This window comes from Perognathus longimembris, chromosome 2 (genome assembly GCF_023159225.1).
Source record: "Perognathus longimembris pacificus isolate PPM17 chromosome 2, ASM2315922v1, whole genome shotgun sequence".
Lineage (NCBI taxonomy): Eukaryota > Metazoa > Chordata > Mammalia > Rodentia > Heteromyidae > Perognathus > Perognathus longimembris.
The window spans coordinates 92,159,890-92,183,969 of NC_063162.1; the positions used below are offsets into that span (position 1 = coordinate 92,159,890).

The 24,080-nt window shown below is 37.1% G+C and overlaps 1 protein-coding gene across 1 annotated transcript in view; it reads right to left on the minus strand.

Moving 5' to 3' along the window:
- Window positions 1-24,080, minus strand: part of Hdac9 (histone deacetylase 9) — an 805,515-nt gene that overhangs the window by 258,793 nt on the left and 522,642 nt on the right. The window contains exon 13 of the mRNA XM_048339733.1: window positions 1,875-2,052. Coding sequence (XP_048195690.1) covers window positions 1,875-2,052 — 178 coding nt within the window. The remainder of the gene's footprint in view (window positions 1-1,874; window positions 2,053-24,080) is intronic.

Genomic DNA, 24,080 nt, shown 5'->3' on the forward strand with positions numbered 1-24,080 from the left:
ACAAAGTGTATCTTTTAAGCCAAGGAAAGAAACTCTATCTTTAGCATTATAAGAAAAGCCAGTAGCACACACTAAACTATATATGTAATTAAGCTCAGTTTTTAATTAAGGAACCTATTTTAGTCAATGGAAATGATATTATTATAGAATGGTTACTATTCTTTGTTCTTTGAAATATTAAGGCTGTATAAGAGCGAGCTTTAGAACAAATAAATTGAGAAATACATTAATTTTTATGTATGTATAACAGTGCAGGGCTTTGAACTCAAGAGCTTGAACTGAGGACCTTGAACTGTCTTGGGTACCTTTTTTGCTTACTGCTGGTGCTATACCACATAAGCCTCTAGTCTGGCTTTTTGCTACTTATTTTGGAGATGGAGGTCTCATAGACTTTTCTTCCCCATCTATGTTTAAAGCACAATCCTAAGATATCAGCCTCCATAGTAGCGATGAATATGAGCATGAGCCACAGAAGTATGTAATTTTAAAGCCATTGGTTTGCTACATTAAAAAGTAAAATACTGTGCATCACATCTCTTGTCTTGCTTGCTAAACAAGCGTAGCATGAGCCATGATTGATCCCAAAGGCTTTCACTCATATTAGGTGACATTCCTAGGTTGTCCAGAATCTCTGGGCAGGTTTTGCTGACCCCAGGAAGTAAAGTGATCAGAGGTTCTAGCTAGTGCGGTGAAAGAAATACGCCTAGCCTTGTAGCTTCTAGTATGGAATGTCGTCTTGTGACTGTAGCATACTATAAAAAGTAGCTCCTGTGTACACTATCACAGTTAAATAACTTGGCTATTTCATTCAAGTTTATTTTTAAAGAGATGATGATTTTGAGGGTTAGGAACTTGATTCCAAAGATGGTATTTTAAATTTTACAATCACAAAGGCTTTCAAAAGGTCACAGATGCCACAAGAAAAAAAAATTCTGGATACTGAAGGAAAAAAAAGATAAAAAAGTAAATCAGATATCCCATAACAGAGAAAGCCTTTAGGGAAGTTTTATGTAAATTCTCCTCTTTATATTTCCAAGTTATGAGTTTCCTTGGGCTCTATAGCATTGTCACTTTATCAGCAACAGTTTCAGAAAGCATGGAACTAGAATGAGGCACAGCAGATAAACAGAAATGATTATCTACACACATGTCGGCAGCACAGTTTCTTTGCAAAGGGAAGAAGTATCTTTTGTTTTTTTGTTTTTCACATGTGGTTCCAGACTTGACCTTCTCTGGCCTTAGAATGATCTGGCTTATTTTCTTCTGTTACCAGGTTCTGAAATATCAAACACAGCTGTAGGCTAAGGAAGAGATTGATCAAAAAGCCCACCCAGAGGTACCACAATAAATGGAAATGAAACAAACATACATAGAATAAACCAAGATTTGTCTTGGTATCCTTGATTGACACATGCCATTTGTATGGGAAAGTCAGCAAAAAAATACTGAAACAAGAAAAAAAATTGAGGAAAGGACAATCTGTAGAGTAACATGAAGAAGTCAAGCATCATAAATTTCTCAGTGGCCAAGATCCTAGACGGCAAGAGACTGAAGTACTCTGCTAAAGAATGTGGTAGTTATTTTTTTTTATTTTTATTATTATCTTTTTACTTCCAAAGGGGACCATGCACCTGTTGATGCATTTTCCAGACTCTGGAATGATAACAATTTATGAGGCTATTAATACTAAGCCCAAGATTTATCAGATGTGCTGTTTGTCTTGTGGCCAATATAACCTCATAAAATTTGGGTTGCATTTGGGTTAAAATGAAGCGTTCTGCTGTTGGAGTTATTCAGAGCATTTAAATCGGCTAATCCTACAAGACCCGGTGCATTTCGCCTGCCTATTAGAGGGAGTCTTTGGGGATTCCTACCAGTTGCGCAGCCAGGCTGGAGGGGGTGGTCCACTGCTGGGGGAGGTAATATGGAGGCAGCAGGGGAAGATTGAGTCCTGGAGAGGAGCCGATGCTTCTCTAATCCATCCATGCCAACCACAGCCAGTGGAGCTGAGCGCACTGAGAGCGCACGTGTGTGCGGGGCCTCCGGAAAGGGCTGCTGCCAAGAAAAGAACACAGTAGGAAGAAATGTGAGCCCAGCATTGAGGGAGACACAGAGCAGCATGTCAACAAATTAAGTTCATCAGGTCAGTGACATAATAAACGGTGTGAAGGAAAAAGAGATGGGAGAAAAATAGAGAAAGGGAGAGAAAAAACAAGATCCAGTCAATAAATTCGTTCAACAGATGTGTTCACACTGACAGCCAGGGCCTAGCTGCCTGGCTATGGAGGAGGTGATGCCGGATGGCTGTCAGTTTGAACTGATGGAAAGAAACAGACCTTTAACCTCTGGAGTAACATCCGCTCTTCCTACCTGGATAGAAGGGCTTGCACACAGCCCCAAGAATGGTTGCAGAATGGTGCAGGAGAACAGTTCCTTTGCTTTCATACTGCCAAAGAAGCTCACTACTGGAAATTCTATCCTAAATTTTCTTTCAGGGATATTGCTAATGAAATTTCAGCATGCCTCAAAAGACTCCCAGTAAAATGGCTGAGTTTTGATACCTTTCAGTTTTTGTAGAACAGTGCAATGCACAACAATGAAATTTTATGCTGTACACCGTATATCCATTCCATGAAATTATTACCTGCTGCTAGGGAATATAAGATCAAGTCTCAATGATTTAGCAAGGTTTTATTTTTCATATCTTCCTTTTTCTCCTTCCCTCCCTCCCTCCCTCCTTCCCTCTCTCCCTTCCTCTTTCCTTCCTCCTTTCCTTCCTTCCCTTTGTGATGGTCCTGGGGTTTGAACTCAGGGCCTGGACACTATCCCTGAGCCTTTTTTTTCCTTGAGGATCTATCATTTGAGCCACAGTACTACATCTGGCATTTTCCCCCTTTGATAAAAGTTTTAGACTTGCTGCCCAGGTTGTCTTTGAACTTCAATCCTCATCTCTCAGCTTCATGATTAGCAAAGATTACAGGTTGAGCTACCAGTGCCCAAACTGTCCTTTATACTTTTCAAGATGTCCAACCAAAAAAAACAAAATTCATAAATTTCTGGAAGATTTATTTATATACTTTCTTTTGTCTCTCAAACATAGTAGGCAGCTAACTTAATCATCAAATTGCACAGTGATTATTTCAACTCATCACCATCAAAGAATATATAACCTTTATGCTATTTTTTGTACCAGTCCCAGGGCTTCAATTCAAGACTTTGGCACTGTCCCTAAGCTTCTTTTTGTGTAAGACAAGTATTCTACCATTGTAGCCACAGCTCCACTTTGGCTATTTGGTAATTTATTGGAGATTAGAGTCTCATAGATGTTCTTGCAAGGGCTGGCTTTGAACCACAATCCTTAGATCTCTGCCTCCTGAGCAGTGAAGATTACAGGTATGAGCTACCCACTGGACATTCTACTACATTTTGTATATCTTTCCTAAAGAACATGAAGGACAACTGAAATGTGGTATAAAACATAATCATCACTAGCCGTAGAGAAAGAAAATAATGCCCCAAAGATTAATGAAGACTTTAAAGTCTACTTCCAGTGATATACAAAAACTGCATGTGATTGCTTTGATCCACCCGGACAGAATTCACACTTTTAGGATTGGATACACATATCATCTCTTCTTAACAAGGTTTCCTTTAACCAGCCAATTAGGAGAGATGCCATCTTAATACCCAGAAAAGTCATTATATAACATGCCTTTCCTGGATTTCCAGAACAAGACATGACAGATCCCCAGTGTATAAAGTTAGTGCATAAATTCACTAATCTATATACAAGACCCTGTACTCAATGCATAGTATGCGGTTTTATGCAATCATATTGTTCTCTGCAAATAATATGAACTAGTGTTTAATATAAATACATAATCTACAATATAAATGCATGGAATGCGAAAGCATACCATGGTAGAACAAAGTAGGTCAAAGACAGTGCTAAAGACACTGCTAAAACTTAAGACTAGCATACAGAAACATACACACATACACACAAACACACGTGCATGCACACACACACAGTAAAACCCAGATAATAATTCATGTAGGTACTATTAGTTCTGCAGAATATTCAAACCATTATTCAGTTGAAAGTTATTTTGTCACATATTCAGGTTTGCGACATTTATTCTGATGAATGGCATAGGTTGCCAGCAATATTGTTGTAGTTATGGTACTTTCAATACCTTTACAAGAGCATCTCTCATGTTTAATGTCCTGAGAGTATGACAATAGGGTTAACACATTCCCAACCATCTTGGAGTTTATAATTGAAGAAATAAAAATGCATAATTATGTCAGGAAAAGGAAGGTTTTCTGAATATGCTATAAAGTGGATATTTACTAGAATGTCTGTATTATCCATCTCTTCTCATTATCCCTTCAGTAATACATTCAGTTGCCATATAAACCAATGAATTGATCACTGTACATCTAGACCAGCCAATCTCATCTCCATCCCAAGAAGTTCCTTCCTAAAACCTGCTATAAGCCACACGTTGACACAAAATGCTCGGAAGGTCCAAGTTTGAAGAATCTTCTCAGCAGTTTTTTGGGTTCTACTGGATCAGAGGACAACTTACAGTTTCAACCATTATCTTTGTGATTTTTCATGGATTTAAAATACTTAATATTTGCAGGCACCAGTGGTTCACGCATGTAATTCCACCTACTCAGGAGGCTAGGATCTGAGGATTGTGGTTCGAAGCCAGCCCTGGTAGAAAACTCCTCGTGAGATTCTTATCTTCAATTAACTACTCAAAATCCAGAAGTCGCATTTTAGCTTAAAGTGGTAGAGCACAGGCCTTGAGCAAAAGAGCTCAGGGACAGTGCCCAGGCTCTGCATTCAAGCCCCACAACCAGAAAAAAAAAAAAAAAAAAACAAGCCCTTAATATTGTACATAAAGTCCCAAAGCTACTTCAGATGTTCACAAGTCATTGGTAATTTTATTTCTCTAGAGTTATATTTTCATCTACATTGGGTTCATTATAGTATATTCATTAGCATTATTACATTTTATTTTATTTCTTTTCTTATTCCAAGACCGGGACTTGTGGTCACTTTCACTCATTGGCTAGCACTTTACCAACTGAATCATGCTTTCAACTCTGTATTTTATTTCTTCCTTCTAAGACATTAAATTTCAAAATGTTGGATGGTCCCTGAATGTGTTTGGGCATCATGTCTGTTATATCTACTTGCTATCTTGATGGTCATCGTCCATGTTTCTACCAGTCCACCCTACTACACTTCTTGATATGTGCTTGCAAAGCTCCACATTTATCACTGAGAGACACCTGCCACAATCAGCTCCAAATTTTAAAGCATCTTTGAGTACCACATTAAGTTACATTTCTGTATGAATTACTTTCCCATCACACTTTGGTTTTCCTTCTCATTTTTCCTGTTACAGCCTATCATCTATGCAAATTATTTCAAGCAGTCATTATTTCTTGAGTTCAAAGTCTGCTAGACAACTTTGTTCACTGAAATTCTTTGTTCTTATCATCTTATGAGGCAGTACTTTTTATAAGTCATTGCATTATAAATATAGAGTATTGTATCAAAAAGTTTCCAGGTGCTTTGAAGCATATAAAGTTAATGAAGAAGGTCCTGGGAACTTATATCTAAGAAAGTAACATTCAATTTGAAATGTGAAGAATAAGTTGAAATTAGCCAGGTAAAGAAGAGAGCAGAGGGGCTGGGGATATGGCCTAGTGGCAAGAGTGCCTGCCTCGTATACATGAGGCTCTGGGTTCAATTCCCCAGCACCACATATACAGAAAATGGCCAGAAGTGGCACTGTAGCTCAAGTGGCAGAGTGCTAGCCTTGAGCAAAAAGAAGCCAGGGACAGTTCTCAGGCCCTGAGTCCAAGGCCCAGGACTGGCCAAAAAAAAAAAAAAAAGAAGAGAGCAGGCTCTAGAAATGTGTTGTGTATAGATGTATGTGCATATTCTTTGAGTGTGTGGTTGGGTGCATCTGTAGTGTGTGTGAAGGTGTGTGAAGTGATCTCTCCTGTGTCAGTCGTTTGAAGCAAGACTGTAAACCATATGTTGACATATCTTCTGCTACATTTTATATATTTTCTTATGTTTTCTAGAAGATAAATAGGAGTTTGTGTATTAAGTATATGCATATACACTGTAAAATGCCTTATAAATTGATGGAGTAATAATTTGAAACTCACAAGCATGAAATAAAATATGTAACCTAATACAAAATTTTCTAACTTATCAAATAGATTCTACTAATCTAATGTTACAATTAGAAGTATATCACAAGAAATGTACTCACTGCCTTATTATTAACTGTTTATTAACTTATTATTAACTATTATCAACTGTACCCCTTTTGCACAACACCTTGTCAACAAAATTTAATTAATAAAAAAAGAAAAAGAAAAAGAAAAAGAGACGGGCTGGGAATATGGCCTAGTGGCAAGAGTGCTTGCCTTGTATACATGAGGCCCTGGGTTCGGTTCCTCAGCACCACATGTACAGAAAATGGCCAGAAGGGGCGCTGTGGCTCAAGTGGCAGAGTGCTAGCCTTGAGCAAAACAAAACAGAAGCCAGGGACAGTGCTCAGGCCCTGAGTCCAAGGCCCAGGACTGGCCAAAAAAAAAAAGAAAGAAAAAAAAGAAAAAGAGTATAGCAATGTATGTAAGAGACAAATAGCTATTTATTTGACAGTACCTATTTGTGCATTGCACATAAGTCAAATTGAAGCACATTCTCTCTTGCATGAAGATATGAACTCTATCTATTACATATTCTAGTGCAATGTTTTATATATAAATAGCATTATATATGTTCACTCAATCAATAAATAGGATATATACAAACATTCCTAAACAAGAAAATATATTTAATCACTTTATTTTAATTGGAGTGTTAATTTGGGTTGAAAGTTTCCTGGTTTGGGCTGGGACTATGGCCTAGTGGCAAGAGTGCTTGCCTCATATACATGAAGCCCTGGGTTTGATTCCCCAGCACCACATATATAGAAAATGGCCAGAAGTGGCGCTGTGGCTTAAGTGGCAGAGTGCTAGCCTTGACCAAAAAGAAGCCAGGGACAGTGCTCAGGCCCTGAGTCCAAGGCCCAAGACTGGCAAAAAAGAAAAAAAAAAGAAAGTTTCCTGGTTTGCTGAGATATTTAAGACAAATTGTCCTTATTTTACGCCATCAACACTCACTGTGCCTGAATTTCATCCATCCCTCCTCACTGAAAAAAGCTGTCAACTTACTTTCACAGAAGAGTTATTATGCACCTATTTTATGAAATCTTCCATGTTGCTTATTGATTTTTGCTTCTACCTTTCTCCATTGGGGAGTAAAAGTAGTGACTATACTCTCTATATGACAAGAATAATGTTCTATTTTAAGGTGAAAAATTTATTTGGAATTAACTTTCTAATGATGACAGTAAACATATGAGGTAGGAAAAATTTTAGGGTTCTACTTTTTGTGTGATTTTTTTCTGGTTCCTGTTGTGCTTTGCTTTCCTATTTCTATCGCCGAGAAACCTATTTTATGGCTTCTGGATTTTCACTTTGTTCTTGGAAGACTGTGTCATTTCCAGACATGTGGGTGGTTTCTCATTGTCTATCATCAATACCATAATACAACTTTGGTAGGCACTGATAATAAAATCAAGTTTAGATTTGATGCAATCAGAACTATCTGAACATATTTTTATAGAAGATAAAACATAAACTTCAAAATGAAGAAGCTCATGAAAGAAATAAAAAAGCATAAAGTATAAAAAACACAAGGCCTTCATTTAAAGTTGTCTTTCTAAACCAAGTTGTACTTCTAAATTATATGTGCCTCTTTCTTTGGTGTTGAGTAAATGCAATTTTCTTATTGGTTCACAGTACTTTGAATTTTAGAAATACTGCTTTTACAAAAAAATAGAATTATAAATATCCCTAGAGAATCACATGAAATGCCAGGGGCATTTACATATTTACAGTCTTTGCTGACAGTCTGAGTGTAGAAATCAGGGCTAATTTTAGACTTTGTGAAGTTAGATATGCATGTTAATAATTTAAGGGGAGCTATTAAATAAATAGAAATAATGTGCATAAATTTAAAGTAAACAGAAAAATGTTTTTAGAGAAATAAAACCAACAATCTAAAATTAAATGGAGAAAAAATGAAGCACTGAAAAGGCTAAACAAGCATGTGCCACAAAGAAAGATGTTGGAAACAAATCCCTATGTATCAGTTGATATGAAAATACTCAATTTACTAGCTCAATGATGAATACAGCCAAACTACTTTGGCAGAGCAATGTTGAATTTGAAAGTTCTTTGAAGAAATACAAAATAAATACTAAAATAACAAAAGAAGCAAAATACTTGTGTAGACCATAGCACAAAATAGACCCTAAGTGAAAAATATCAGGTACAATAGAAGAGTATTACATAATACAAATATTCAATCAACAAAAGCAAATTTATAAACCTGTAGCTGCCCAGTAACATGAATGCAAAATTTAAAAGGTAAATTGGCAGGGCTACTGAGAAAAACTGGAAAATCCACATCATAGAGAGTTTTTCTTAAAACAAAGTTATCAGAACACTATTGAAGTTAGAGGAGATTTGAATAAAACAATTTATTTGATTGAAGATGTATTGAATTTTCAACCAATAGACATTCTTGCAAGCACAGCTCATATGAGTAATTACAAAACTGACCACTACAATAAGCAAGTGCCAACTAACTAGAGAATTAACATGGATAATGGATTATTACTCAGCCTTACAAAGGAAGGAAATTCTGACACATGCTACAACATGGAAAACATTATGCTAATTGAAACAAACTGCACACAAAAGTCAAATTCTGCATGATTCCATTTATGAGAAGCAATTAGTGTAGCCAGTTTTATACAGAAAATAGAATAGTGGATGTTAAGGGCTGAGGAAAGGAGTTTTAATGTAGAAAGCTTTTTTTCCTAAGTTCTTGGAGATAAATAATGATGCTGGACACAAAATAATGTGAAGATACTTGTTACTGAACGTATGCTTAAAGATGACCAGGGTAAAAAAATACATATCATTTGTATTTTACAACAAAAATATGGAGTTAATATTATATGAATTACAGTATGAACAAATTATTGTTAGAAAATGGCATTGCAAATAAAGAGTCATGCACTTGAAAATTTGAAAAAATCAAACAAAACTATCATAACATAAAAGTTGAACCAAGCTGGGTATTGGTTGTGCATACCTAGAATCCTAGCTAGTCAGGAATCTGAAAACAAACAACAACAAAAGAAATCAGAGGATTGAGGTTCAATACCGACAGGCAGAAAAGTCTGAGAGACTTCATGTACAAAATAACCAAAAGAAAGCCAGGTTGGAGTGGGAATGGAGTGAATGAGCCTAGCAAGCACAAAACCCATACCCAGTTCAAATTCCAGTAGTGGCAGAAAATTTAGAATCAAAACAATGATTTTATTACATTGAGTGAATATCCATAATGGAATTAGTCATTTATCTGTAGTTGGAAATTTAAGATTTTTTTCTATTTTAGTAATTAAAAAAAATTAATATTCAGGAATGTTCCCTGGAATCCCAGTTTTTCCAGGGCTTTAAGCATAAATGGGTGCTGGATTTTATTGAATGCTTTTTCCGCATCCAGAGATAAAACCATGTGGTTCTTTACCTTGCTCCGGTTGATGTGGTGGATTACATTAATTGACTTGCGTATATTAAACCAACTTTGCATCCCTGGAATAAATCCAGTTTGATCATGGTGTATGATTTTTTTGATAACCTGAATATAATCAAGGCAGTTTATGACAAACCAACAGCAAGCATAACTCTAAATGGGGAAAAACTAAAACCATTCCCTTTAAAATCAGGAACAAGGCAGGGATGTCCACTCTCTCCCCTGCTCTTCAACATAGTACTAGAATTCCTATCCAGAGCAATTAGGCAAGAAGAAAATATAAAGGGGATCCAAATAGGAAAAGATGAAGTTAAACTTTCTCTCTACGCAGGTGACATGATCCTATACCTAAAGAATCCCATAGACTCTACCCCCAAGCTACTAGAGCTGATCCAAAACTTTGGCAAAGTTGCAGGATATAAAATAAACCTTCAAAAATCAACGGCCTTTCTTTATGCTAATGACCCGAAGACCGAGGCTGAAATCAGGAAAGCAACTCCTTTTGCAATAGCCCCCCAAAACATAAAAAACCTAGGAATAACCTTAAACAAAGAAGTGAAAGACCTCTTTGATGAGAACTTTAAGAGCTTGAAAAACGAAATTAAGTCAGAGCTAAGGAAATGGAAAAACCTCCCATGCTCCTGGATTGGGAGGATTAATATAATCAAAATGGCAATATTGCCAAAGGCTATCTACAAATTCAATGCAATACCCATTAATATCCCAACACCATTTTTTTACTGAAATAGAAGAAGCAATCCTGAAATTCATATGGAACAATAAAAGACCTAGAATAGCAAAAACAATCCTAAGCAGAAAGAACAGTGCTGGAGGAATTACAATACCCAACTTCAAGCTGTATTATAAAGCTGTAGTAATAAAAACAGCTTGGTATTGGCACCGGAACAGGCCTGAAGACCAATGGAACAGAATTGAAGACCCAGAAATGAACCCACAGAACTACGCCTACTTAATCTTTGATAAAGGAGCTAAAACAATAGTATGGAAGAAAGATAGCCTCTTTAACAAATGGTGCTGGCAAAACTGGCTCAACACATGCAACAAACTAAAACTAGATCCTTACGTATCACCCTGCACCAAAATCAATTCCAAATGGATTAAAGACCTCAAAATCAAAACAGACACCCTGAAAACGCTAAAGGAAGGAGTAGGAGAAACACTTGGGCTCCTTGGCACAGGACGGAACTTTCTTAACAAAGACCCAGAAAGGCTACAAATCAAAGAAAGGTTGGACAAATGGGACTGCATCAAACTGCAGAGCTTCTGCACGGCAAAGGACATAGCTCGCAAGATAAACAGAAAGCCCACAGACTGGGAGAAGATCTTTACCGGGCTTTCAACGGACAAAGGCCTCATATCTAAAATATATGCAGAACTAAAAAAATTACCCTCTTCCAAAACAAAACCGCAAAGAACCAATAGCCCCCTCATCAAGTGGGCTAAAGACTTACAAAGAGACTTCTCTGATGAGGAAATGAGAATGGCCAGGAGACATATGAAAAAAAGCTCTACATCACTGGCCATAAAAGAAATGCAAATCAAAACAACATTGAGATTCCATCTCACCCCAATAAGAATGTCATATATCAAGAAAACTAACAATAACAATTGTTGGAGGGGATGTGGCCAAAAGGGAACCCTACTTCATTGTTGGTGGGAATGTAAACTGGTTCAGCCACTCTGGAAAGCGGTCTGGAGATTTCTCAGAAGGCTAAGCATTGAGCTCCCCTATGACCCAGTAGCCCCACTTTCGGGCATCTACCCAAAAGACCACAAACAAGAACACACTAAAGTCACCAGCACAACAATGTTCATCGCAGCACAATTAGTCATAGCTAGAATTTGGAACCAAGCCAGATGCCCCTCAGTAGACAAATGGATCAGGAAAATCAGAAAGAATGACATTGCCCCATTTGTAAGGAAATGGAAGGACTTGGAAAAAATTATACTAAGTGAAGTGAGCCAGACCCAAAGAAACATGGACTCTATGGTCTCCCTTATTGGGAATAATTAGTACAGGTTTAGGCAAGTCATAGCAGAGCATCACAAGGCCCAATAGCTATACCCTTATGAACACCTAAGATGATGCTAAGTGAAATGAACTCCATGTTATGGAGACAATTGTTATATCACAGTTGTAACTACTTTCAAAGTCCCATGTGTATCTGTAGCTTCTATTATTGATGATGTTCTTGTATCACCTTCCTGTGGTTGTACCTACACTATCTCTGTAATCTTATCTGAGTATATTGGAAACCTTGTATACTGGTATTGGAACTAGGAAATTGAAAGGGAATACCAAAATTGAGAGACACAGGGTAAGAAAAGACAACTACAAAAGCAATACTTGCAAAACTGTTTGGTATAAGTGAACTGAACACCTCAGGGGGGGAAAGTGTGAGGGGGAGGGGAGAGGTGGTATGAGGGACAAGGTAACAAACAGTACAAGAAATGTATCCAATGCCTAAAGTATGAAACTGTAACCTCTCTGTACATCAGTTTGATAATAAAAATTTGAAAAAAAAGACTAATAAAGGTACTATTCTATTCTTGTGTATGTGTGCTGATACCAGGGAGTGAATTCAGGGCCTCGGGCTCTCCTTCAGCTCTCTTGCTCATGGATGGTGCTCTATCACTTGAGTTATGCTTCCAGTTTAAGGTGCCATATATATGCACACACACACGTAGCCATATACATGCATGCATACATACATATATGCATATGTAGGCAAAATAATGATGAAGATAATTATATATTAAAATATGAATATAGCTAGAATTTTAGGATATGTGTGTATATCCTAAGTCCTATGAATATTAATTAGATATCATGTTATAATTTAAAGGATAGCATCAAGTAAAGTGAAAAGATAACTGAGAACTCAGAGAAAATATTTCCAGGTCATGCCTGGAAAGAGATTTGTGTCTAGAATCTAGAGAGAATCCTTACAACTCACCAAGCCCATCATAAAAAGGCAACCTGACTTCAAAAAATTTCTGAGTATTCAGAAACAAGTGAAAAGTGCTCAACAGCACTAGCCAACAGTTTGCAAATCAAAACTATGGTGAAATCCAACATCACATGAACTTGAAAGGCTTACTACAAGGTAGCAGCAAGCGCTGAGGGAAATGCAAAGAAATGGGGACTTCCATACATTTCAATGAGATTGTAAGACAGTGCAATCACTTCAATAAAAATTCCCATGGCAGCACTTTTAATGACAAATAGAAATAGCCCAAATGCCCATCCATTGAATACATAAAGTATGGTAAGTATGGTATAGCTCTATGATGGAATGTCATCCAGCCTTGTAAAGGAATGAGACACTGATTCATGATAAACATACATTGTGGATGAACTTTAAATATGTGTCTGTGTGAGAAGTCAGTGAAAAGAAATCATATATTATGCAATTTCACTGATACAACATGTTTACAAGGTAGTCAATTTGAGAGTGCAAAAAGTAGGTATGTGGTGGTTTGATATTCTGGGGGTATGGGAAATGAATAATCACGTGTGCTGCTTGTGGTACACATGTTCTACATTGAATCGTGTAGGTGATTTTACAGCTCTGTTGAATGTCCTACAGATTGTTGAATTATCAGCTGCATGGTGTGAATTGTAGATTAACAAAATAGTAAAAAAATGACACTTGTTCCATCACAGTACCCAATCTTCCTGTGCCATTAACTCAAAATGAAATTTCATTTAAGTGTTTATTTTTTATCTCACATTTACTAATATTTTGTTGGGTGAAATTTTGTAACATTTAATATAGCAGTAGTATATCATGTACTACATTGATACAATAAACATGAATATCTATATTTGTTTATGTAGCTATGTAACTATGTATTATGTAATCATCTATTAGTTATATATGTTCAGATAGATATAAAGATGCTAAAATATTTTTGCTTGTGATAAAAAATCATAGACTAGCATGCATGACATACAAGATGAAATGCTTCTTTTGTAGGAAGTAAAAATTCAGACGGATGCAGTGTGCTTTTCTCCAGAATTTTGCCAACACAAATGAATTCTTATCATACCTCCCTCCCAACAGCAGTTTCATTTGAATTCTCCTGTGCAGTCTGGTGAGCCACATAGGAGAGTTTGGTGCTCATAACAAGTTTGTGCTCATTACTTCCTGTCAATCTTCCTCTCAGTGCCAAGAAGTGGTCCCTTTGTATCAGACAGAGGTTAACACTGTCCCCTTTCCATGGCCAAATCTAGTAACGATAAGCCCCTCCTTTCTTCTCAGGTTCTTAATCCAGACATGAGTTTTTGTTTAGCGAATTTTTCATGCCAGCAAAGAGAACACATTCACATGCATGCATGCATACACACACACACAATAGACATATTTTTTTCATATCAGATATTATCATCATATTGAACTCATGAGGAGTTCATAAACAGTGGCAAGATTCAGAAGGCAGGGCTGAGGGTAAGAGCGCACTACAAAACTCTCAGCATCCCCATTCCCATTGCTAACAGAAGCAGAGAAGCTGGAATCAGTTGGTGAGCATGCACACTAGATTGCAGAGTGTTCACTTTACCTAAGAATCTGGAAGGAAGCCTAGGGTTTGTTTAGCTCAACATTGCTATTGGCCTACCATGTAGCTGACTTGTTTCAGAACATTATTCCTCAGTTGGGTAGAATGTTGGAAGATGTCACTTCGTATGCACAAATTTCCTAAAGCTCCCATATACATGCAAACATACTTAGATATAAGGCTTCTCTGAGAAAATAGTGATTTGGTTGCACTATGAATTTGTATTAGTGCACAAATGATTGCTTTAGAAATGTGCATCATCCAAACACTTTGGTGTACTTGAAAAAATCATCCCTTTACACGAATGGAAACTTTATTCCACAACACAGGACAAAAGAAACCACACTCAAATTTTGAAATTAAATAAGGGGACTAGCCCACAATGAATAATTTCTTTCACAAAAGATTTTTTAAAAAAACAAGTTATATTTTTGTTCCTTCAATTGCCCTTCAGCTGCTCCATTTTTACAATCGCCTGTAGAAGCAATGTCCAAGAAAGCAGATTGAAATTATTTTAATTATGTAACAGCCCAGAGGAAGATGGAATTGTACAATGTCCTAGACTAGCATCTTCTATCTGGTCAGTAGCCAAAAGACAGAACAGGATGAACAATGAAGCTCTGGTATAGAAATAATAGCCTGAAGATAAAGAAGGAAAAGAAGTTTCGTTTGACTATGATGAATCTCTGGAGTATTTCCTTTATTCCTCCCCTTTGATAATTAGAGTCCAGATATAAAATAAATCATAATGGGAGAGATGACAAGCAATATAAATCATTGCTATTTAAGACACATGAACTGAACATATTTATATTGAATAAACGTTCTCTGTCTAGGATGGGTGGAAATGTTCTAAAGGGCACAAGACTTCTGAAAGTGTATGCAAACTTGTATGAGAATGTACATTTGTGAATATTTTCAGAAGATAGTCCAGAAGTTTTATAGAGAGGATAATTAATTTTAATGACAATATCATAAGCAAAGCTATTACTAAAAACTCACTAGTTATAAATTCTAGGTTTGTCTCTTATTGGGTCAGCCTGAATCTTTTCTCAAATATGTGGGTTCAGACACAAGAAGCTGGGTCATGGAGGAGCAATTCCTACTGAATTAGGAATTCATCTTTATGTCCTTTCAGGCTGAGAAAGCATTTTACTAAACTTGGAGAAAAATCCTACCACCTTCTTAATTAGGAAACATGTGAACCCCCCAAATTGTTTGACCTTATTACTATTTTACCCTGTTTCCCTAAACGTGTTCATCCAAGATAAGGGTTACCATGTTTCTTATCTTACAACTAGAAGCCAACTGCAGATAGCACCTTGCTAAAATGTAAAAGAAAGAGAGCATTGCTTAACCTGCATTTATTTTGTCATTTGACCATATATATATATATATATATATATATATATATATATATATATATCCTCTTTTTCACCTGTAAAACTCGCAAGGTTTTGAGGAATCACATGGATCCTCACACAGCATGCAGAAATAACAATTGTTGGGGCTGGGAATATGGCCTAGTGGCAAGAGAGCTTGCCTCGTATACGTGAGGCCCTGGGTTCCATTCCCCAGCACCACATATACAGAAAATGGCCAGAAGTGGCGCTGTTGCTCAAGTGGCAGAGTGCTAACCTTGAGCAAAAAGAAGCCAGGGACAGTGCTCAGGCCCTGAGTCCAAGCCCCAGGACTGGCCAAAAAAAATAAAAAAAAAAAAAATTGTCACTATAGTTTGCAGTCAGAAATTCTTATCTCTTCTGGAGTCAAATATTTTTCAACAATAATACTAAGGTACATTTGCTAAGACAAATGTAATATGTCTCAAAATATTTGGTTTGACTTTTTTTTACATAAAGGCTTTCTTGAACACTTCATCAAATGTACAAGTAAATTTCACAAGTAGAGCATTTGTAAAAATAACAATTCTGCAATAACTTCTTGACTTTGGTGGAACACATCTGTTTATGCATTTTTATGTACTCAGGATACTTATTAGAAAGTAAGAGGGGCAGAGATAAAGCAGATAGAAAGCATTTCCTGCAGGGAGTTTACAATCCAGTAAGGAAGAATAATATTCATAAAAATTCTGCACCAGTAAGAAAGAACAACTGATGAGGAGTGGGCTAGCAAGGGCTTCTCATTGAAGCCCAGTTAAGGAGGGCTTTGTGTGAGGCAAGGAGGGTTTTGACTATTATGAATGAAAAGGACTAGAGTAGGAAAAGGAAAGAATGCCCCTGGAGAGAGAAACCCTTCACAGTATTACTCATGCTGGGGCACTGTAAGTGACACAGCACAAGTGCAGCCTGGGATGTTGGGGGATACTGCTGGCTGAAGGTGAGGCAGAAGAACCAGATAGAATGAGACCATGCAGAATTTGTATATGGCCAAAAAGACTGATTCTGAATCCTAAGAATATTGCAAAGTTAAGAACAATTCCAGCTTCCAGGAATTAAGCCTGGATACTGCTTAGTGAATAGAGGGAGGAAGAATAGGTTTATAATTAAAATGAGCATTCTATCAGAAAAATAGTACACATTTCAGGCAGGCCAACCAATTTAAGCATTATGTGTCTTCTTCAGTTATTAAAAAGAGTACGGGCCAGATGCCAGTGGCTCATGTCTGTAATCCTAGCTACTCAGGAGGCTGAGATCTCAGGATCACAGTTCAAAGCCACCGGAGCAGGAAAGTCTGTGAGACTTATCTCCAATTAACCACCAGAAAACCAGAAGTTGTGCTGTGGCTCAGGTAGTAGAGTGCTAGCCTTGAGCTGAAGAGCTCAGGGACAGCACCCAGGCCCAGAGCTCAAGCTCCATGACTAACCCAGCCCTCTCCCCCGACAAAAAAAAAAAAAAGAAAAAAAGAATATGGATTGAGAAAACAGGCAAATTCTTCTTGGTTCTGACCTAGTCCTACCATTTTACTAATGTGTAAATTAAGGAGTATATTGAAGCACTCAGAGACTCTCCCTAAAATCAAGTACAAATATGTATCAGACAGATCTTTTTCTTTAGGGACATCTGCAAAAGGTGTCATTATCAGTGAGTCATTTGTTTAAATTCAGATTACTTTATAATCCAGCACATTGCTACTGGGCAAATCTTCATGATTTATGATATTTCCTTTCTAGTATTGACTCCGTGTCCTCAAAGTCAGGAGCTAGACGAAGACTCAAGACTGCCACATCTATTCAGCTTAGTTTTTTTTTTTATTGTATATTTCTGTTATATTTTACCAATTGTTTTGTCCATGTGAAAACCTGAATTCCAGGATTCAGGCCCTGGCTTGAAGCTAGTGCTCTACCACTCAAGCCATGTTTCCAGCCCAGGTTTTTGTGCTGGTCAACTGGAAATAGTCACTCATACTTTTATGCCTTGGCAGACTTTGAATCACATTTCTCAGATCTCAGATTACAGAGTAGCTATGATTACAAGTATGTACTATCAGTGCCTGGCTTTTGGTTTTTATCTTGAATTACAAAATAATCTTGATTAGTCTTTTAGCAGCTGTGACCTTTAAAGGTCAGATAAATTGCCTGAGGGACCAGCACCTGATTGCTTTACCTAATTTTTACATTGGTAAAGCTTCTTTTATTGGTATCCTCATAGTTATCAGGACAACAAAATGAAGCTCTCTAGCTCTGATGATCTAATTATGTCTCTCTCCTTTCTAAATGTTTTAATTGACAAGAGTTGTATATATTTATTGTATCAATACGGTGTTTTGATAAATGTATACATTGTGGAATGGCTCAAGCATGCTAATTTACATACATGTCCTCACATACCTCTTCATTTATCGCTATTCTTACACGCCTTTTTAATGCTATTTTGGTCTGACATTTAGAGTACAGCATTTTACTTTAGCAAAATGTAAGAGAGCTTGAAAGGAGACACTCTTCTCATTTCTGAGAGAAAGTATTAATGAATATTTTTGAGGAGGGTCATTTGCCACTAAGGATAATAAGGCTCTGAGTGAGAGGTAATAACCTAAGTGTGGCACTAGTGGTAATCATGACAGATTGACAAGTACTAATAATGGCTCTTAAGTAAGCACAGACTTGTTCCTGAACAAAACAAAATTCTCTTTAAAAATTCTCAAAAGGTCCAGCACTGGTGGTTCACACATATAATCCTAGCTACACCAGAGGCTGAGATCTGAGGATTTGGGTTCAAAGCCAGCTGAGGCAGGAAAGTCTGTGAGACTCTTAGCTCCAATTAGCCACCAGAAAATTGGAAGTGGATCTGTGACTCAAAGTGGTAGAGCACTAGCCTTGACTACAAAGAACTCAGGGGCAGTGCCCAAGCCCTGAGTTCAAGCCCCATGACCAAAAAAAAAAAAAAAAAGAATACCCAAAAGTACCTGAGAAACTGTGACTTGGCATGTCCTGGTGAATTGGGAAGGTGCTCTCTCGACTTGAAGACAATGAGGAATACAGATAAATGAAAGGCAGCATATTTAACCTCTGAAAATTTCAATTGTCCTATTACTTTGAAAATTGTGAATAAAAATGAGATGTCTACTTAAATACTTAGCAATGTGTGAGGCATTTTCTAGGAATTCAGACATACAATTTCTATTACATCTACCAAGAACATTCAAGTTTTAAATAAAACATTTTAGGGCATCTTATTTGTACTGAATACAAACTTGGAATGTGTCATAGTTTTAAAGATTGTTAGTTTAAATTATGTTTATTTATATGAATAAATATATACATATATGTATGATTAGCTAATATGTATCATTGGATGGTAAAGCAATAAAATGTACTTCATTCCACTTTTCTCTTGTATAAGTGTTTTTTGTTAAACTTAAATGATTTCCTTCTTAGGTGCATCACTCATATCAAAGAGCATCTGATGTACTTTCAAATGAGAAATATGAGTGCCAGCCATCTGTTAGATAAACAGACTTATTAACACATACTATCCCCAATATGCTAAGTGTTGATGAGCTAATATTCTTTTTTTCTTTCTTTCCTTATTTTATTTTACTTTTTATTTATTTATTTATTGCAGGTCCTGGAACTTGAAATAAGGAACTAAGATGGGGCCTGGGCTCTGTCTCTGAGCTTCTCTGTGCTCAAGGCTAGTGCTCTACGACTTGAGACACAGCTCCAACTTCTGACCTTTTCTGATAATGTGGTACTGAGAAATCAAACCCAGGGCTTCATGCATGATTGATAAGCATTCTACCAATAAGACACATTGCCAGCCCAATGAGCTAATAATCTAAGTATTCAGTATCCTTTGGACTTTGATTTTACATTATTTTGTTCTTATCAGGGAATATACACGTGTATGCCTATATTTCTATCTATATATGTATCTGTATATATATTTTCAAGTATGATATAAGCATAGAAAAATTCATTCTAAATATAAATTTGGATTTAAGATTTTGGATAAGTGAACAGATAAAAATAGCAGAAGATGAGCAGGTTGTTGATGCCTCACACCCCAGGAGGCTGAGATATGAGGATTGTGATTTGAAGACAGACCAAATAGAACAGTCCATGACACTCCAATCTCCAGTTAACCACACAAAACCCGAACTGGAGCTGTGGTTCAAGTGGCAGAGCAATATCTTTGAGCAAAAAAGCTCAAGGACAGAGCCCCGGTCCTGATTTCAAGTTCCAATAGTCCCAGGACTCACGCACACTCACACACACACACACACACACACACACACACACACACACACAGAAGAAAGCTAAAACATCAGCAAATTATAGTCCCAAATCTTCAGTCCTTCTTCCCCAGCATTCCTTGGTCTGAGTACACTCTGAGAGAACTTCAACCTAGGTCTTGTTACACAGGGAGGAATAGAATCGCAGGGCAAGAAAGGTGCCTAAAGCATCTATAAAACAATTCCTCAGTCTTCTCCATTGTATTGTAAACCTGTAAGAAGAAAAGCATGTCGCAGTTTCTTTGATCACAATCCTATACTCAGTAACAGACACAAATATATTAAATTGCTCCACCGATATTTGTTGAACAAAGGAATTAAAAAATAATGTTGGAGCTCTCTTAAGATCTGAAGTAGGTTCTTAAATTTTAATCTTATTCATAAAATTACTCGTTAAACAGATATACTAAACAAATGTTACCAATTAGAAGATTTTCTTTCAAATGGGAAAGTTAAGATACAGTTTAAGTTATATAAAGTAAAAAAGTTTAAGATATGTGAAGTTCCGTACAGAGCATTTAAGCATCTAGAATTGAACCAAGACCCCATGTACCTTTTACTTGGTTGAGAGTCTAACATTCATGTTATTTACTGAATAATATATTTAAAAACACACAATAATCTCTTGATCCTATGAGGGACTGATCCCAGAATCTCCCTTGGATATCAAAATCCAAGGATGCACTAATCTTTGTGTTTGTGTTTATGAGCATTTCTATGTACCACAGAAAGCAAAAGATGTGTTTTCACGGTCCATCCTAACTTGAGACTGCATGGTAGTACAGCTGCCCTCCACCTCAAGTCTCATGTTGGCCATCTCACATCTTTAGAATCTTACCTTCCAGAACCCAATCAACAGCCCTAACATGTTGATCTTAAAATTTTCTCATTCCCTGTCTCTTACTGCTTAAGCTTGTAGAGCTCATGGGACTTCCATTCCTATAAACCTTTAAGCTTTATTTCTGTCCCTTCCCAACATATACTCACTTCAACATGTACTCTCATTTCAGGTATGGAAATAACATGTTTTTAAGGATTTTGTGCAGGAGTCTCTGTGATCTTTCTCACTATTTATCCAAATTATGTAATCTTATGATCAGCCTCACTATATTCTTTGTCTATTTTTAAGTTAATGTTTCAGTGTGCTGCTAAAGAAACCCTATGACAACACAAATAGGTGAACTTTGTTAAAAATTAAAATGGCCCTTCAAGGCACTCCAAGCATTGCATCCTAAATCCCCTACCTCCCTCTTTCTCCTTAGCAGTCTTTCCAAATTCCCATCATTCTCTGTAAACCCTTGACCCTACTCAGCAAATGACCTCACCTTTTACATCACAAAGGAAATGAGGGCCAAGAGACAGTAACTCCCTCAACTTCCTGCCGCCTCCTCTACACTCTTATCAGCACCCACATCCATCCTTACCTCTTTCCCTCATTTTTCAGTTGCAGCAATGTCGCTTCTCTTTGCCAAAGCTAATCCCACCACCTGTGATCTGGATCCCATCCCTCTTGCTCCCCAAGAGAGGCGCTGCATCAATCACCCATGCTCCTGTATTCTCAACCTCTTGCAGTATGCTGGATCTCTCCCCTCAACTTACAAAAATGTTCTCATCTATTCCAAGGCAAACACACACACACACACACACACACACACACTCCCCCCTCCCCCCTGTACTCCCTTCAAGTTACTGCCAAAACTTTCTCTGTTCTTTCTCAGCCAAGCCTGATTTAAAAAAAAAGTTTTCTTCTGATTTATAAAAAGTAATACATGTTCATTTCTGGACATCTGGAGATTAATTTTCAAAGAAGAAAAGGGTAATTGCTCAAATACCCACTAGATCATAAATGACAACTGTTAATATTTGGATTTACTTTATATTTTCTTTATCTCATCCATGAAATTATTTAATATTTAAAATTATAAAAGGACAGAGGAAAGCTGCATAAAATGTGTAATAGAGGGCTGAATATAATAAAATAAATTATATGCATGTGTGGGAATATCTTTTGCATAATTAATGTGTTATTAAAAATATTGGGTATCATAAAATAGGCTTTTTCCCAAATTGTGACCATTTTTCCACAGTTCAAGGTTTCTCTCACAAACATGTTTCTAACAGGTTGCATATTATGTCCCTATATTTGTAACAATTTAATTACTGTAGATTATTAGAATGTCTTTAATTTCTTCTTTTTACTTTCTGCTAGTTCTGGCACTTGAACACAGGGCCTGGGCACTGTCCCTGAGCATTTGTTCTCAGAGCTAACACTCTACCATTTGAGTCACAGATCCCCTTCCAAATGTTTCATGTTTTATTAGAGATAAGAGTCTCATGGACTTTTCTGCACAGGGTGGCTTCGAACCTTGATCCTCAGATCCCATCCTCCTGAGTAGTTAGGATTTCAAGTGTGAGCAACCAGCATCAAGTTAACTTTTCTCCTATATAAACCATAGAAAGACTTCCTATAGACAAACGTATTATCTTCTGCTCCCCTACTTACTTCTCTGGATAGGGCAATCCATCCATCACTTCTAAAACCTCCATCACTGGAGATTTCTCTCATTAACATTTCTAACATTTCTCATGACCACTTTTTCTTATGTTACATTTCTTGTCTGTGTTCATCTTGCTCAGCTGCTCTGAGATATTTGACATAGTTAGTGACATTATCTTTGAACCCTGCTTCTTTGGCCTTCACACCATTTCCCTGCTTTCTACCTCTCAGGCCCTCCATCTCCACTTTTTTGATGGCTTTTCTGCCTGGACTTCTTTTACATATTTGTCTTTCCTGCAGCTCCACTGTAGTTATTAGTTTTATTTCCACACCTTCCACTATGGTTAGATAATGCCTCATCCTTTACTTAGATATTGCTGATAGCCAAGCTGCAGACCTAGCCAACATCAGCTCTCCTTGGAAGCTCTCTCTGCCCCTCACTCATGCATTCCGAGTTATTGTCCCTTCAGTAAAACATCATGGCATCCTATACTTAGTCTACTGTGGCAGACATTACGTTCCAATAAACTGTCTGCTGACTTGCTTCTCTCTTTCCAGGTTACTCTAGCCATATGAACAATCTAGATGAAGTCATTATATTTGCTGTTGGACTCTGTCTTCTGTCTTGTAGAACACTTGATAGCATCCCACACTGCTACCCACTAGATGCCAGTAGTTACCCACATCAATTGTGATAATCAAAGATATCTCTAAAAAGGTCTCCTAGGAACCAAGTTTTTACTGAGTGAAATTTCTGTGTTAGACCAAGACTTTTGCTAGGAAAGACACAAGTATTCATCATTTTTTCCTCCTGTGACATCTAATCTAGTATTTTGAAAAGAAATAATGTCAAATAAAGAAATGGAGCAAAATACAAAAGAAAGCCTTGGAAAATTCAAAAGGAAACTAGTGAGAATAAATAATTGTTTTAGAAAAGCATTCAATGTTTTTATATCTTGCCAACTATTAAGCAAATACTATATTACTCATAAGTGTCATTGTTCCAGGGCAATATTAAGTCAGGTAAATCCTTAACCTCAGAGAGCATCTATTTTTCAGGAATGAAACTAATCAGACATGCAATCAGAATATACACAGTAATCATAAGTGAAAATACTCCTGCTGCTCAAAGTGAGAAAAGCTAACAAAAAGACACACACAGAGAGAGAGAGAGAGAGAGAGAGAGAGAGGAGAGACAGAGGCAGAGAGACAGAGAGAGCAGAGAGAGCTGAAAGCAAGAGGAATGGGCTCTTTTTCTGGGCATTTGGGAAATACCAGGAAAAGGTTTGAAACCGAGTCTTTGACAGATACAAGCCTGCTCAGAAATCAATGAGATTGTTCCTTTCAACTATAGAATTTAGTTTCAGAGCAAACAGTTGTGCTTTGCTTCAGAAATATACCTCTAGCACTATAAGGCTAAGTCATTTTAAGTTCATTCAATTTATCATAAGTATAGATGTAAGTGCTAATGGTTGAATCAAAGATTCATTTGAATAGACAGACTTGAGAAAAGGGGTGAAGTCAGAGGCTGTGCTCAATCCCAGTATGTGCGCAGTGGGTGGAAGGCAGTGGGACAAGGTATATTTGACAATGTCTACACCTATTTTTGTAACCAGACTC